Source organism: Mytilus galloprovincialis, chromosome 10 (genome assembly GCF_965363235.1).
Source record: "Mytilus galloprovincialis chromosome 10, xbMytGall1.hap1.1, whole genome shotgun sequence".
Taxonomy (NCBI): Eukaryota; Metazoa; Mollusca; class Bivalvia; order Mytilida; family Mytilidae; genus Mytilus; species Mytilus galloprovincialis.
In genome coordinates this window covers 49,366,751-49,382,986 of record NC_134847.1, presented here as the reverse complement: position 1 = coordinate 49,382,986, position 16,236 = coordinate 49,366,751, and the positions used below count along the sequence as shown (strand labels likewise).

Genomic DNA, 16,236 nt, shown 5'->3' with positions numbered 1-16,236 from the left:
GAAAATCTGAAAATATTTCACATCAGATATAAAGTCATCTTTTTCACACATATTTTCTACATGTATTTATTAATAAAGGGAAGCATGTATTATAAAAAATAAGAAGCTGTGTGATTAGCAATGATACAACTGTCCATCCAAGTCACAATGTATAAAAAAATTAACAATTATAGGTCAAAGTATGGCCTTCAACACAGTCACAGAGCCTTGGGTTAACCTGAACAGCAAACTATAAAAGGCCCCAAATGACTAGTGTAAATCAATTCAAACAGGCAAAACCAAATCTCTAATCAATATAAAAGACTAGAAACAAGAAACACCTATGAACCACACCAATAAACAACAACCACTGATCAACAGGCTCCTGACTTAGAACAGGTGTTTAAAAATACAGCAGGTTTAAACAGGCACCAACCTTCACCCTAACCTTAGACCATGGTGTTACATTACAACATAAACAGACAAAGAAAATATATTAATATATATATATTAGATATTTTATTATACATGTACAAAGATTGCATGTTATTTTAGGTATGTCTTGTAATGGAGTATGCTGAAGGTGGCTCACTGTATAATGGTAGGTACTATAAACAACAGAGGTGTGTCAATCTTATTGAAGTACAGATGCTGTGTCCACATTTTGCTTACAAGTTTCAGACAATGTACATGTTCTGTCTTACATTCTGTTTTGAAGACATTTCCAGATCCTCTGGTTTTGATGAGATGAAACACATCTTAAAAATCTCCTGGACAGGCACTTTCAAGATGAGCTGCAAAATGTGTCTTGAGTTATCTTTTCTAAATGAAACAGCTGCTTCTTCAATAGAACAAAAAGAACATTTGATTTATTACATAATTGCTCGAAAAAGGTTATAAGTTTTAAAATGGAAAGTCAATTTCATGGTAAAATAAAAATAGAAAAATGTCTAAGCTAACAAAAACTTGACGAAACCCAAAAAATCGAATTTAGCCTTGAAAAAACAGTGATAAAATCTGATTCTCCTGAACAGCTAGCGATTCTTGTTCAATCACAACCAATTGCACTGTTCAAAGAAAAATATGATTATTAATAATTGCTGATAATATAAACATGATAAAAATAAGATGTTGTATGATTTCCAATGCGACAATTCTCCACAAGAGTCAAAAGGGATCATAAATATAACCAAATGGTACAAAATGTAGATTTCTATTGTCGCATTGCTTAATTTTAAGAAATTTTCTACTCCTCTGAATTTCTGAATTCATTGGAATAATTACAAAATAGTAATATGTTTTGTTTATGTTAAATATTGTTTCCATATTCGACCTGCTTTAAAACTAATGTACTTGTATATTGTAGTGCTTCATGGTGCTGGTCCACAACCAATTTATAACACTGCCCATGCCATGAGCTGGTTGCTTCAATGTGCCATAGGTGTGGAGTATTTACATGGCATGAAGCCGAAAGCATTGATCCATAGAGATCTGAAACCTCCAAAGTAAGTATAGAAAAAGCGTACCTAAATAAAGAAGTTATATATGATAAAGACAGATCATAAGAAAAAAAGGGCCATAAGAAGACAAAAAAAAAGTTGTCTAATGATTTTACAAGTATGTTGGTGTCAAAACCTTAATCATATACTGTGGATACATAATCATTAGCGGGATACACATTTTACCGATACAGTGAACCTCAAATTTGGAAATGCAATGAAATACACATTTATAAATTTGTTAAACTATGAAAATTAGAAGCCCCCAAAAATTCAATTATTCCCAAATACAAGAAAATTAAACAAGGAAAATAAATTAATTCACAGGCTATTCCTGTATATCACTGTTCCCTGATAGTTGTTGGAGTATAAAAGCATGTCCCTCAGAGTTAACATCCACAATTGGATTCCATTATTTTCCATCCAATTCTTTCTTCTTTATACTCAAGATAATTTGACATTATACAATTATGGCACGTTGAAAAGGTGAATATCCAAAATTGTCAACACGAGAAGGTTATTTCAATGAGGGCGCAGCCCGAAGTGAAATAACTTTTAAGGGTTGACAATTTTGGATATTCATCGATTCTAAGGGGCCACAATTGTTTTATTAATATGCCTTATTTCCTCGTCTCTCGGTGGGCTTCCAGTGTAACATGAACGCTGCCATTTTGTTTATTTTCTTCTGTGACGTCATTTTCATGGGAGATAACTCAAGTACAAATAAACAAACTCAAAAAGTTATTCACTAATGAATAATAGGGTTATTCACCGCTGGTGGAAATTTTTAGGGTTATTCGTCCTTCCTTGCAATTGAATGAAAAACAACTGAATTATTCCATGTCACGTGATAACGTTTCACCCAATTGAATTGTTTAAAATGTATGTAAGGTATAATAATATTCCTTGTTGCATCTGATTGATGCAAACTTATGAAGTATTTCAAATTACATGTACATTCAATATATTCTACTAAATATTATGATTGAACCAGTTAACTATTAGATAAAGTATTCATTTCAAGAGAAGACATCCAATTAGAAATATATCTGAACCTGCAGCAAATAACATATTTAAAAATAACACAAAAAGGTTACAATTCAATTTAATTTCATCAACAATAGTTTATATGATCTGAGCAAAACTTTGATTATCTCCCTTAGAAAGGATGTGTTTTTCTTTTGTTTTATTTTACATTATGCTTTGTCTCAGCTACACCTAGATCAATAAATAATAGATTTGTTAATAATGTTAATTAAGATTATTGTCTTTATTTAAATGCAATTTTTTTTTAATCTGGAATTTTTATTTATGAAAATTTTGTGAGCTTACTCTTCCTCCTCTTCTTTTATGTTTAGGGTAGTTGTATAGAAACAATATCAGAATGAATATAATATTAAGCAGCCAATCAATAATCATATTACATTTCATTACACATTTGAATTATACCTGTACTGATATGCCATATTTAAATGTTTTTCATTATTTGGAGATTTAGGTATGAATCTTTGATTGTTTCTGTTATATTTTTTCCACCACTTTATAGACTGTGATAATTTCCAACTAAACATTTTGTATGGAAAACTGTCTGTTGTTGAAGGCTGTTATTTTTGTACTGGGGTTCTATTATATTTTATTGTCTTGTTTAGATTCACCAAACATGTTATTTTATGGTAATGGTACTGTTTTTGAAAGAATTGAAATTTTGTGGTACTAATCATTAAATATGTATCATAAAACAAATCATAATCATTCCTTTTATGTACATTAGGTTGAATTAAAATTGATGACTTCATGGACTTTTAAATTAACTTCATTGACTTTTTAACATATTTTCAGTTTACTTCTAATTATGGGAGGGACAGTTCTGAAGATCTGTGATTTTGGTACAGCTTGTGATATACAGACACACATGACCAACAACAAAGGAAGTGCTGCTTGGATGGCACCAGAAGTCTTTGAAGGTAATTAACCACTTAAGAAGCTAGTGTATTCTTGGTACTGATGAAGGTTATCTACCATCAACCATCAAGTGTATTGGGTAATATTTAATACTGATGAAGGTTATCTACCATTAACCATCAAGTTTATTGGGTAATATTTAATCCACCATTAAAAGAGTCAAGTGCATTTTGGGTAATATTTCAACAACATCCTAAACAATGGTCATTTATCTGATTACATATGCTATTTTCATTTTGGTGTATAAACCATCAAATGAAACACATATTTTGACAGATCCTTAAATGGCCAACTTAAATGAGATCTTGAAGTGTTTCTGGAAATTAATTTTTGATTATAAAAAAGGTTAAAGTTAAATTTAGATTAGCCATTTTTATGCAAAATGATTGATCAGGACTCGTAGAGAAGAACCAAGATATAAAATATGGAATGTTGAAACCACCATTGTTTATTATATAAAGTAAATAAATTGTTTTTCTGATCTACATACCCACTTTGTACAATTAAAAAGTTTCATGAAAATAAACTAATGATTCTGATTATGACAAAATGTTTGAACCAGGGTGTAATTACCCTCAACAACATCTTTTACTTGTAGTTACACTTTAATACAGTATAACTTATCTTGATTAGAAGCACTAAATTGCATGCCATGTTTAAATAATATTCTTTTCTTTTGCCAGGAAATATGTACAGTGAAAAATGTGATGTGTTCAGTTTTGGTATAATTTTATGGGAGGTGATTACTAGACGGAAGCCTTTTGATGAAATAGGAGGACCTGCTTTCAGAATAATGTGGGCTGTTCATAATGGTAAATAGTTATGTTTCACATGTGAATTACAATGGGCTGAAAGTGTTTTAATATATAAAAAAGAAGATGTGGTATTATTGCCAATGAGACAACTATCCACAAAAGACCAAAATGACACAGACATTAACAACTATAGGTCACCGTATGGCCTTCAACAATGAGCAAAGCCCATACCGCATAGTCAGCTATAAAAGGCCCCGATAAGACAATGTAAAACAATTCAAACGAGAAAACTAACGGCCTTATTTATGTAAAAAAAGAACGAAAAACAAATATGTAACACATAAACAAACGACAACCACTGAATTACAGGCTCCTGACTTGGGTCAGGCACATACATAAATAATGTGGCGGGGTTAAACATGTTAGCGGGATCCCAACCCTCCCACTAACCTGGGACAGTGGTATAACAGTACAACATAAGAACGAACTATAAAAATCAATTGAAAATGGCTTAACTCATCAGATGGACAAATATACAAGTGGACGTGGACCGGTACTTAATATGGTTATATTTTCACATATTTGTTAATTACTGAATAAAAATTGTACCAGTCTGTTCCTCCTTAATTTCAACTTTGTATTGGGTCAGTATCAAAATATTTTTTTTACTTTAAAAATAAATGTGATATTTAAGAAATAATTCATGGAAGCCATATATTGTTGGAAATTTACACATGGCCTGGGCCGTGATATTCGAATTTTATCCTGAGCGTTAGCGAGGGATAAAATTAACGAATATCACGGCCCAGGCCATGTGTAAATTTCCAACAATATATGGCTTCCATGAATTATTTCGATTCTAATAGGACAAATACGGTCATTAAAAAACTGAAGCGAGGGTGGGTATGCTGTGTATGTGGCTGTTCTTTTTTTACTCCCTGCTAGATAAAGCTCAAATATCTTTATAAATATGTAGCTTGCGTAGGTTAGTTCGTAAATAACTGCTAGAAAAAAAACTTTTTAATTTTTTAAATTCTCAAACCCAACATATGCCAGTTTAATTTACATGTTTTTCTCGTAAGCTTCCGTTAAATCCAAAGTTGACATTTTGTAACTAAGGAGCCGCCATGTTGACTTGCTGAAACGAGTAAATATGCGAATAATGCAATTGAATAGAAAATAAAACAAAACCTACCTCAAAAATCAGTTTTAATACAATATCATACGAATTCCGATGGTTCACGCAACAGAAAACTTTCAACTTTAGCGGTTTCATTTGTATGACGTCATGTTTTGAAATGACCTAAATGCGCCAAAAAGATTAATAGACTTTCGCGGAATTTTAATTAATTTTTATTTTGTTGATTTCTCCGAGCTCTTGTGCATTACTTCTTTTTATTATGCATAAGAATAAGAAAAAAAGTTATTTTGTCTTTTTTTAATTGCCCTTTTTAAAACAATAAAATCGGCAGAGGGTCTGTAAATAGGTTCCAATACATGTAGATTTACGTGGGAAGTATATTGTAACAGCCATTATAATGTATATCTCTGAGTCTGCGCTAAGTATATTTTATCGAGAATTTTATCACAGTGTTGTTTACAAAGCTAAAGAAGCACGTCATATTAGAATTTAGAATGGCCTTGATCTTCTTATTTTATATTGATAGGTGGTTACCTTATTTTCAAAGTCCTGGATACAATAACATTATAAAATAAATTTCTGTCATATGTATTGATTACAAGATTTTAATTTTGAATTCATTTCTTTGTATTTCAGGTACAAGGCCTCCACTGATAAGTAATTTACCCAAACCTCTAGAACTTCTTATGGTCAGGTATGTATAGATACTGTAATCAGTCTTATTAAGTTAATACTGTTGTATACATGTATTCAATTTTAAATTGCAAAGTCACATGTACAATTTTTCCTGCAAACACAGAAGTCAAATGGACTATATATGTATACAATGAATTTATACTCACATTTTACACTCATATGTATATGAAAGCAGCTTGTAATGTTTTACATCATTTGATATACTTGCCTAAAGGGGAATAAAATAATCGAAAACTACAATATACATCCAAACATAGTTTAATATGAGTGTTTCAGAACCTTGGCTACCCATGGAGATACTGTATAATGGTAATCATAGTTTACACAGATTCTTTCTAACATTGATCTCTGTAAATATATTTGAATGTTATTCCTTCATATACAGATGTTGGTCAGGTAACCCAGCAGAAAGACCCTCTATGATTGAAGTGGCAAGAATCATGACACATCTTTATCAGGTGAGTGTCAGATATTCTGTTTTGGAGATTTCTTTTATGTTTTCTGTTTAGGTTGAGATGTTCTTGTATACATACAAACATCCATTAAATGAAAAGTAAGATTTTTACATAAGAAATAGTAGCAGGTTGGATGAGAAATTTTGTCTTTTTCTGAACACAGCATGTCAGAACAAGAATGAATGTTGAAAATTATTGTATAAGTGAGAAATTGTACTGATCATTATAATAGACCTATACTATTGCTATTTCTTAATCTGTGCTGCTTGAAGTATTGACATTACGGAGCAATCAATTTTCCATTGTGACATCAACATTCTATGGGAACTTTTGTGATCTCCATTAATGGCAGACAAATAGTGAAAGGTATAATTAGGATATTATTTCTTATATATATATATATATATATATATAAAAAAAGAAGATGTGGTGTGATTGCCATTGAGACATCTCTCCACCAGAGACCATATGATGTAGAAGGTAGGCAATAATAGGTCACCTTACAGCTGTTACAGTCTGTTCGTATCAGAATTTAAATAGCAAGAAAAATCATAGTACAAACATTGAAACATTTCAACACAAAAAGGTATTTAAATGATTAAAATGAATCTATTTATATTAAATCATACATGTGTTTACAGCTGATTGCAATGAGTTTGTAGCTAAAGGTAATATATAGAATAGCAGTGGCGGACGGTGTACATCATCACAGCATATGCCATGTATATATAGCATTGAAAGGGTTAAGAGTAGACTAGTCTGACAGATAACCATTCTATAGCTATCCATCTGTAGGACTAGGCAACTTCGAAAGGAGGGTAGTAATTCTTACCTAATGATGACTTCACAGTTCAGCTAGCAAGCAAGCTAACCAAAGATATTACCTTTAGCTACACACTCATTGCATTCGGCTGTAATTCACATCTTTAATTATTAGAGCCCATTTTCCAGATTTCTTCGAAAAATGCATTAAAATTGGTACCCACACAAGTTAGAAAAATCCTCAGTAGAAAGATTAAATGATCTATTATAAACTAAGCAGCATACCAGATTTGTTATAAAAATACTGTAAACCAACTTATTTTCGCGAGAGATTTACTTTCGCGACTTTCGAGAGTAAAAATATAATGCGAATTTAAATAGTCGCGAATATGAATTACTAGGATCTTTTCTTATTTAACCACCTCAGGAACATTAGAACATCGCGAAATTAAATCGCGGCGAAGCGGACTAGAAAGGGCTAAACGCTAAATAAAGTATCCGAGAAAATAAGTTTGTTTACAGTATGCTCTATTAGAAATTTACCAAAACATAGAAACATACTTGTGAGCATCAATGGTGTTGTACATTAAATGAATTATTTCATCTCTTCTTGTTTGCAGTTTTTCCGAGGAGCAGAGGAACCTTTAGTTTACCCTAACAATAGACAATCATGTGAATCACCTGACTTCAGTAGGTATTTTTAGAATTAGTCCATGTAAGAATAATGTTATTTAGAAAACAAATGACAATTCAAAATGAATAGCTACTATACTGAAAATTCTGACACTTTCGTGTACTATTGCAATTTTTTTTAAAAGGTTTTCTGAAGTAAGAGAAAATTTTATTTTAAAATATGAAGAATGGTCAGCGGGCATCTATTAACCTTTCCAAGCAAAAAATAATGAATTGTTCAAATAAAAACTATATGGTAGCATTCAAACTTTGAAAAACCACCAAATCAGTTATCCACTGAAATACACAATAATTCCTCAATCAACAAACATTATATCCATCTTAATAAATCAATACACAAGTATGTTATTTTTAACTTGAGATAAATATTCAAAATATGGTAAGTCAAAGGAATTTTAAATATTTTTTTCATGATTTTATTCTTTTTAGTGTTTGATGCTTAGGTTGTTCCAACAAAATATACTGAGGAAAATTTAAATTCAAATCAAACAAACTTCTAATTTAATGTGTTAATGTTTTATTTTTAGCCTTCAGTTCAGTGCCTGTGACAACATCATACTCCAACACACCTCCCAGTTCTAACACATCAACAACGAGTCAACAGACAGGAGAATCACGCTCTGGTACCCTTATTGGATCAGACACAATCAAGAAGTCAGACGAGTTCAACATACCACCTCCTCTTCCACCCAGGGCAAATCCTCCAATTAACCCACCAGTGTTAGAGGTAAGACTAGGAGGCTACAAATGTAGAAAATAACACAGTACTCAGAGTTCAAAATGTGTGGTAGAAACACAAAATCATGCATTTTTTATTGGTTAAATTCTAAGTACAATGATCAGACTTGAAATTGTATTACCTCAAGGTCTGACATTTTTTAAAACAGAGATGACTTTGAATAAAAGTTCATAACGCTCAGCAGGACAACAATTGTTTTACCAGGTATATATGTCTTTGCTTCATGGGGGGGGGGGGGGATGTTCATAGCAGGTTTGGATATATTGGATGAAGGTGTGTTAGTTTAAGTCATAATTCAGTCATTTGCTAATATTGAAAGGTGAAGTTGTGTTATAGAAGTTCTAACTGTTAGTCTGGAGCTAACAAGCACCACTCTTGATCCTTAACTGACATTCTGCCATAAAAAAGTGCTGCCCAACAAAACAAATATACTAAATAGTTCAAATACAGAAGAAGTGCTTTAAAACCCACTAAAAATATATGTTTAATAGTAAAAATAATCTTGAAAGGTGAAGTTGTGTTATAGAAGTTCTAACTGTTAGTCTGGAGCTAACAAGCACCACTCTTGATCCTTAACTGACATTCTGCCATAAAAAAGTGCTGCCCAACAAAACAAATATACTAAATAGTTCAAATACAGAAGAAGTGCTTTAAAACCCACTAAAAATATATGTTTAATAGTAAAAATAATCGTCAATCACTGATTTTCCCCCAAAGAACAAAAATAGAAAATCCTGCAAATTTCAGATTAAAATTATTTGGTTGCTTTAAGTTATATTTTGTATTACATTTCTCAGGATGAACAAACTAGAGGACAACAGAGTGCCCCACCCTCCCTTGCCGGTAGTCGAGACAGTCTAAACGATGCTGCACGGGCTGGTACCCCAGATCATTTAAAACGTTACTCAGCAGACAGTACTCTGATGAAATGTGATATAAGCAGGGAGATAACCAACAGTAGTAGTGGCAGCAGTGGAAACTCTTACAAAGGTAGGTAACTCTGATCAACAAATTAGCATTAAATTTAATGGCTTGTTTCAGAGAATAAGATATGTAGATCTATGAAGCCACTTCTATGTTCGATAAAAATTTTCTGAAATGTTTTTTAGGCGAATTTAATATACCAGCTAAGAAACTATTAAAATATTGAAGAAGTGAGCGAAAAGATATATGTCAAATTGGCATTAGTACTCTAATTAAGTATGATATATTAGAGATACATATATACTGATATTGTTGATAAATAATTTACTTGTTTGTTTGTTTGATTTTAATAAGTTTTCAATTTAGTAATTTTTGTAGATGTCTCTTGTTGAAGCATGAATTACTTTGCATGAAAAGATTTTAGAAGATCTTAGCCAAAAAATCCCAACCCTATTTACATTTGGTTTTTTTTTGTTTGTTTGATTTAACCTTATATATTCATTGACAAAAAAATAATTCAAAAAAATAATCTTTTGCTATTTACAAAAAATTAGATCATAGGAAAAGATGTAATATGGATGTCACCTCTCACAGATGTAATTTTTGTTCAGTTTTTACTTTAAATTTGATGACAAAAAAATGATAATAAAACATTTTTTTTTCGTTTTTTGTCTACATACATGACATATGTACAACAAAATTTTAATTTGTTAACATCGAAACTTATAGACAAGGTAATTTAGGATTTACAGTCTGAACAAATTATTCATTGGAAAACACATGCAAAATTTGTTTTCAAGGGATTAATTGTGTAAGATTGTTTCATGAAAATTTTGCTATGAGCAGAGAGAAAATGGAATTAACAGTATTAATTACTGAACGTATTAAACCAATGGCTAATACAAACAAATTATTTTGAAGCTTAAACTAAAAAAATTTACAAATCTAGACTTTAATTCATACTACAAGAGTTATGATTTCGAAATATGCGGAAAAAGTATTGTATATTAATTATGCTTTTTTATTTTTATCATGGAAGCAATTACTGAAAGTTAATGTTTTCTGAAAGTTACTTTTAGTATTGCGTTTTTATTAGATTTCCCATGATCACAGTTTACTTTAAGATATCTGTTATATTCAACTTTGCATTTGAATTCTTTGATTTCATTTCAGTCTTCATTCTAACTATTTTCATATCAACCTTTTTTTTTCTGATTTAGTTAAATAAAAAAGGAGCATACATTTTTTTGCCGATTGTTGATATTAATGTTATAGTTGAGTAGAATGGACATGCACTACTATTCAGATTTACTATTCAGATTGTACTAACTATCAGTGTGGTTTTTACATTGACTTTTACCTGATAGCATAAATAAAGGTAATATTCTGTTTAATATCTTGAGCAAATCGTCAAATATTTGTTTCTTTTCACTCTTCTAATGTCAGAGGTCAATTTTTATATCAATTTGAAACAAGTCTGATAATGCTTATGACAACAATGTATGATTTGGGGCATAATAATGTTTTTTTTCTTAAATTAAAATTCATTACTAAAAACAGTAATTAAAAGTATTGTCATTCTTACATGTGGTATAGAATCAGATTTGGTCAGGGTCCACATATCTTGTAGGATTGCTATGACATTTACATCAAAGGTTTATATATGCAATGTCTGGGACGAGTTCAAAATTCAGTGCTGATCAAATATTTCAACATGAGTTATGTCCCTTTGATATGCCTATGTCAAATAGTCTTTAACAATTAAATGTCAACTTTCCCCCTTGAGGAGTTCTCTCCCTTGTGTCAAAGAACAAAAACTTATTTTATGAACTGAAATTAACAGCCAAAATGTTTCTTTGAATTATGCTAATTCACCTGGAATAAATTTACTCTATGCATATTGAAAACTCATTGATAAACAGAATATTACCTCTTACAACTAAATACTTAATCCAGCTATATCTTTAATCATATATACTGTACTATATATATTTTTGTGATTTTTTTATCTATCGTGTAATCATGGCATTATTAATCCTCTGCTTCTGCTAGGCCATCGTAGGGCGGGATCTCATGGCACCATAATAATGATTACGGGTGGAGTAATACAGACACCAGTGACAACCTCGTCAGCAGGTGAGAAACCACAACACGAATTCTGACCTCGCTTTTCTGTCTCCTTATGTTTTTAGGTAGAAGATCGTTGGAGCTATTGCTTATTCGGGTCCCAGTGGTGGGTTTTATAACAAATGGTTTCAGTAGACAAATAGGACTTTTTTATAACAATTTTAAGATTTTTTTTAAATGATTAATACATTTTTTTAGAGTAAAAGTTATGTACAGTTTGTCTCATTGGCAATCATATCACATCTCGTTATTTTTACAGTGTGAATTTAAACATTTTGTAGTAGGAATATTTCTTTTTAGTACTTTTTTAAATTGATTTTTCAAGTAATGATCCTTTTCTAAAAAAAATTAGAAAGGTATTTTTTCAAACACCTACCATATTACATTTCATGGCCCAATTATTAATTGTGTATAAAAGAATCCCATCTCTTTCAAATTTTCTTAAAGTGGGTTATATATTATGTGATACATAATGTATGGAAATCTGTTCAGGTTTTAAGTAAGATAGTGTGATATCTAGATTAAGTGTACTCTAAATCCCTGGTATAGGTTAACCTCATAGAAATTTTTTCATAAATACTAATGCATGCTGTAATTAGAACTGATCGGATGCCTTTTTAGCCAAAACTGCTTTTGTTCATAAATTTGGTGAACTATAAATCTCCATTTTAGAATCTAAAGGATTTTGGATCTTTTATTGTTTATATCTTAATATAATGTCATTTCATAAGTCTAACTTCCTTAGTTTAGGATGTCTTGAAATGTTCAGGTTTTGGTATTTGAAATTATTTCCAGAATGCTTCAGAATCTAAAATTGGTGAATTGGAAATCTATGTAGGATGCTATCCAATTTATGAACACATTCTTTCTGTGCTTTTGGAGGGAAAAAAGGCCACAGGTCTAAAGATGGGAGTGAAAATTTCTAACACTTTTATTAATTGAATATTTTAAGCAATCCGGTTTTCAATAACCCTTCTATATTACTTTCAAAGACATGGTAAACTATCATCACAATTAAAAAAAACACTGACCATTAAAGACCTTTAGGTATTCTTTCATAAGTATGAAAGTATGTTATTATTTAAAAAACTTTTAAAAAAGTGAAGAGAATTTTCACTCCTGTCCATAAGTGCATCTATTGGTATAGAACTTATATAGTACATTATTATAATGTCTTTGTCTAACCTAACCAATTCTTTATTTAGTACATTATTATAACGTCTTTGCCTATGCCTATAACAGTGTCTTTATTTAATATTTAGCCATACCAACTCATCTACGATATACCTCGTACACTACCGCTGCACTCTTATCACCAAAGTTTATATCCAATCAAACACAATTCAAATTTCCAGGTAATATAAAGTTATCTACCTTTGATCACTTCCTGTCACTAATGAGTGTTATAAAACCTGGGATCCTGGTATTGGCAGTTTAAACAGATGTTTTTCAGAATATGATCAAATTAATATCAGATCTTTTACAAAATTAAATTTGCCATTAGAATGATTTTATTATTAAAAATAAATTCAAACTATGATCATATTTTGGTGAAGTTTTAAACATTGAAGTGGAAAATTAATACATATATGTCAATGATATTTGTTTACATATTTAGGTTTTTAGAAACAACTTTATTGATTTTATATGTCGGTCCCATTAGATGATTAGCAATAAAAAAAAAAACACCAGTTAATCACATATTTCTGTTGTATCTAAAATTGGTTGAGTGAACTTTTTTCAGCTGGTCCCTTTAATGAAACAAACATCTGTTTTAGCTAGCACAGCATTGGCCAGGATACCAGGCTTCAAAGTTAAAGTTCCTCACTTATCTCCCTTTGATTACATTTTATTGATGGCTGCTTCACAACATTTCTTTCAACTTAAAAGAGTGATTCTTCTATTTGCACTAACATTATCTAGTAATGCATGTCTGTTTGCATGTTAAAATGAGTTCTGCATGTTTTTTTCTTGTAGTTTAAAGAAATTAAACAAAGTGACAAACTTTTTCATGCTTATCTTTGAACATGTTTTAAATATGTGTGTTTGCTGAAGTGTTTATCAGATACAAAATGATTCTGTTTTGAAATATTCCCGCTTATCTTTGCATGGAAAAGAAAATTCATCTGCAACTCTCAATTTGAATATTTCAAACAATATAAAAATGTGCATTGAAATATGTGCCCTATTTTGATGCATGTTTCTTATTTCATTGCTCTTTTAAATCCATGAAATTATGTTAAGATTAAATTATCTCCCCTTTATTTATTATTTTGTAGTCTGAAACCGTTAATTTGAAATCCACATACATAATATTTTAATTACACAATAGTACACAAAAACTGCGTTCATCAATTGAGGTGTTTTTACAGAAGTGAATGTTATTGCATTTGGATTGTCCATTCATGTCAATTGCATGTTATTCTCCTTTATAAATTGGGTTATAAAACTTAATTGAATGTGATGATAAAAATGTCACAAGACATTAAGAAAGGGACATCTCATTACCGCTACGTATCTGGTTAAGGCGATATTTTCAGTCTTTTTGGAAATATACATCCATAAAAGGTACAAAAAAGAAGTTCTTGAAGTTGTCTGTTTTCCCTGGAATGTTTTAGACATCTGATATTGTAATGCTCAATGAAAATTCACTCATCACATCTTCCTAAACTGTTTCATACATTTTTGTTCTTTCATGCATGAAACTTTTGACTTATAAAATAGTTAGTGATAAAAGTGATATGTTTAAAATAAAAAAATTATTGCCAAATCATCATATATATTTAATGTTTGATTATTTAGATTAAATAAATGTTATGTTTTTTTAATTGTGAAATTTTGTTGGGTTGATCTCTTTTTATTTGAATTTTAGTTCAAAGCTTATATCAGCTTTTAGAAATTTTGTTAAGATATTTTGCTTTGAACTTTTAAGTTGATGTTTCTATTAACTGCATGCAAGTTTTGAGTATGTGGTTGCTGTTTGCATTTTCAGGGCGTGGTCACCGACGGGTTGGTTCAGATGAAGGATACCAAATTAAAAGCACCTCCCCAGTTTTTATAAACACCGCCCACATTCCTGTCAGTTCTGGACAAACATTTCATCAAGTCAGTACTTTCCCAGGGTCTATAACAGGAAACAGGGCAAATGCCCTCCCACAGAGATCTGTATCCCATCAGCCTCAGACGTCAGAGAGGGTACCAGCCACAGGGTCACGTCACGCCTCATGGACGTCAGACTCTGGGGGAGGTATACAGATAGAGTTGATCCCTCCCAGGAATACACAGTCATCAGATATTCAGCAAGGTAATTGATGTTAGATATTTTAAAGACTATCAGTTGTTTCGTATCATGAATAAATGAAAATTTTATAGAATGTCAATAAGGACAGCATCCCACCTACTGTGAATTCATTTATTTTCTTGGGCACCAATTTTCCCAGTTACAGCTTAAATTGTATATTTAATTTCGTGGTTTTTCGCAAAATCTGCATACAATCCCTTAGAAAATTTGTAACTCATTGAACATTTTAAAAATTCGTGATTCTCCTGTACCCACAAAATCCACAAAAAGTGGTATCCAACGAATATTAATCAATCCACAATAATACACAAGTTCTTAAAAAGTACACTGTAAATTGTCACCAAAACGTAACTTAAAAGATAGAAAAGGACCAACCAAAACATGTAGTATTTGCAACTGGACAATAAATTCACCAAACAATTTAATCCATTTTACATAAAAATGTTCTTCACGAGCAAGGGGTTAAATACATTTGCCTGAGCATGTCAAGGAAAAGTTTGTCAATTTAAGCAGGTTGTTGTGTTTGGTGTTTTAAATTTGCTGGACAACACCTACCTTCTCATTTATGGACTGGAACACCTGTCTACTACAAAATAAAACCAATGAAAAAAGATGTTTTATCTTCGGTTATTCCTCTTTTGTTAGTTAAATATGAGCATTGAAGTTCATTGCATTGGTTAATTAGTACTGTTATTGCTGTGTTGAAGTTATTTTTATTTGCATGTATTCTTTAAATTGAAATTGTTTTGCATGATTTCTTTTACATATGTCAGAAATTTTTCCGATGTTTTTATTATTGCGAACAATGTACCAGTGTTATAATCGCAATAATTTAAACTCACATTTTGAAATATTTTACATGAGTTAAACAAGATTTTTTTCTCAAAATTGCAAAAATTAAAATAGCATTATAGTCTATAATGACAAAATCGCAATAATAAATGCACACAATAATTTCTGAATTTACAGTAGTTATTTAAAATTTCATTTCTTTGTTTATAAATTATATATTTTTATGTTTGGAACATGGAATGTTAAAAAAATGAGTTTGGGAATTTCTTTATTTATTACAAAACTTGAATTTTTTAAAGAAAATTTTTGTTTTTATGGGTCTGATATTTACTTTATTACTATCATCATTCTTATTCCTTAACTGCGATATTTTTTAAAAATCATATAGACACTTTAGGAATGAGGGCAGTT

The 16,236-nt window shown here is 30.7% G+C and overlaps 1 protein-coding gene across 8 annotated transcripts in view; it reads left to right on the top strand.

The window, feature by feature from the left end:
* The window catches only part of LOC143047734 (mitogen-activated protein kinase kinase kinase 7-like), a 55,362-nt gene that overhangs the window by 2,243 nt on the left and 36,883 nt on the right, over positions 1 to 16,236 (top strand). For 3 of the 8 annotated variants that reach the window (XM_076220959.1, XM_076220958.1, XM_076220960.1), the window contains exons 3-14: positions 535 to 580; positions 1,346 to 1,484; positions 3,318 to 3,442; positions 4,124 to 4,252; positions 5,973 to 6,030; positions 6,418 to 6,490; positions 7,870 to 7,939; positions 8,470 to 8,669; positions 9,479 to 9,671; positions 11,658 to 11,741; positions 12,995 to 13,087; positions 14,725 to 15,036. In XM_076220959.1, the coding sequence (XP_076077074.1) occupies positions 535 to 580; positions 1,346 to 1,484; positions 3,318 to 3,442; positions 4,124 to 4,252; positions 5,973 to 6,030; positions 6,418 to 6,490; positions 7,870 to 7,939; positions 8,470 to 8,669; positions 9,479 to 9,671; positions 11,658 to 11,741; positions 12,995 to 13,087; positions 14,725 to 15,036 (1,522 nt within the window). The remainder of the gene's footprint in view (positions 1 to 534; positions 581 to 1,345; positions 1,485 to 3,317; positions 3,443 to 4,123; positions 4,253 to 5,972; positions 6,031 to 6,417; positions 6,491 to 7,869; positions 7,940 to 8,469; positions 8,670 to 9,478; positions 9,672 to 11,657; positions 11,742 to 12,994; positions 13,088 to 14,724; positions 15,037 to 16,236) is intronic. The other 5 variants (XM_076220963.1, XM_076220964.1, XM_076220961.1 and 2 more) reach the window with 4 other exon arrangements.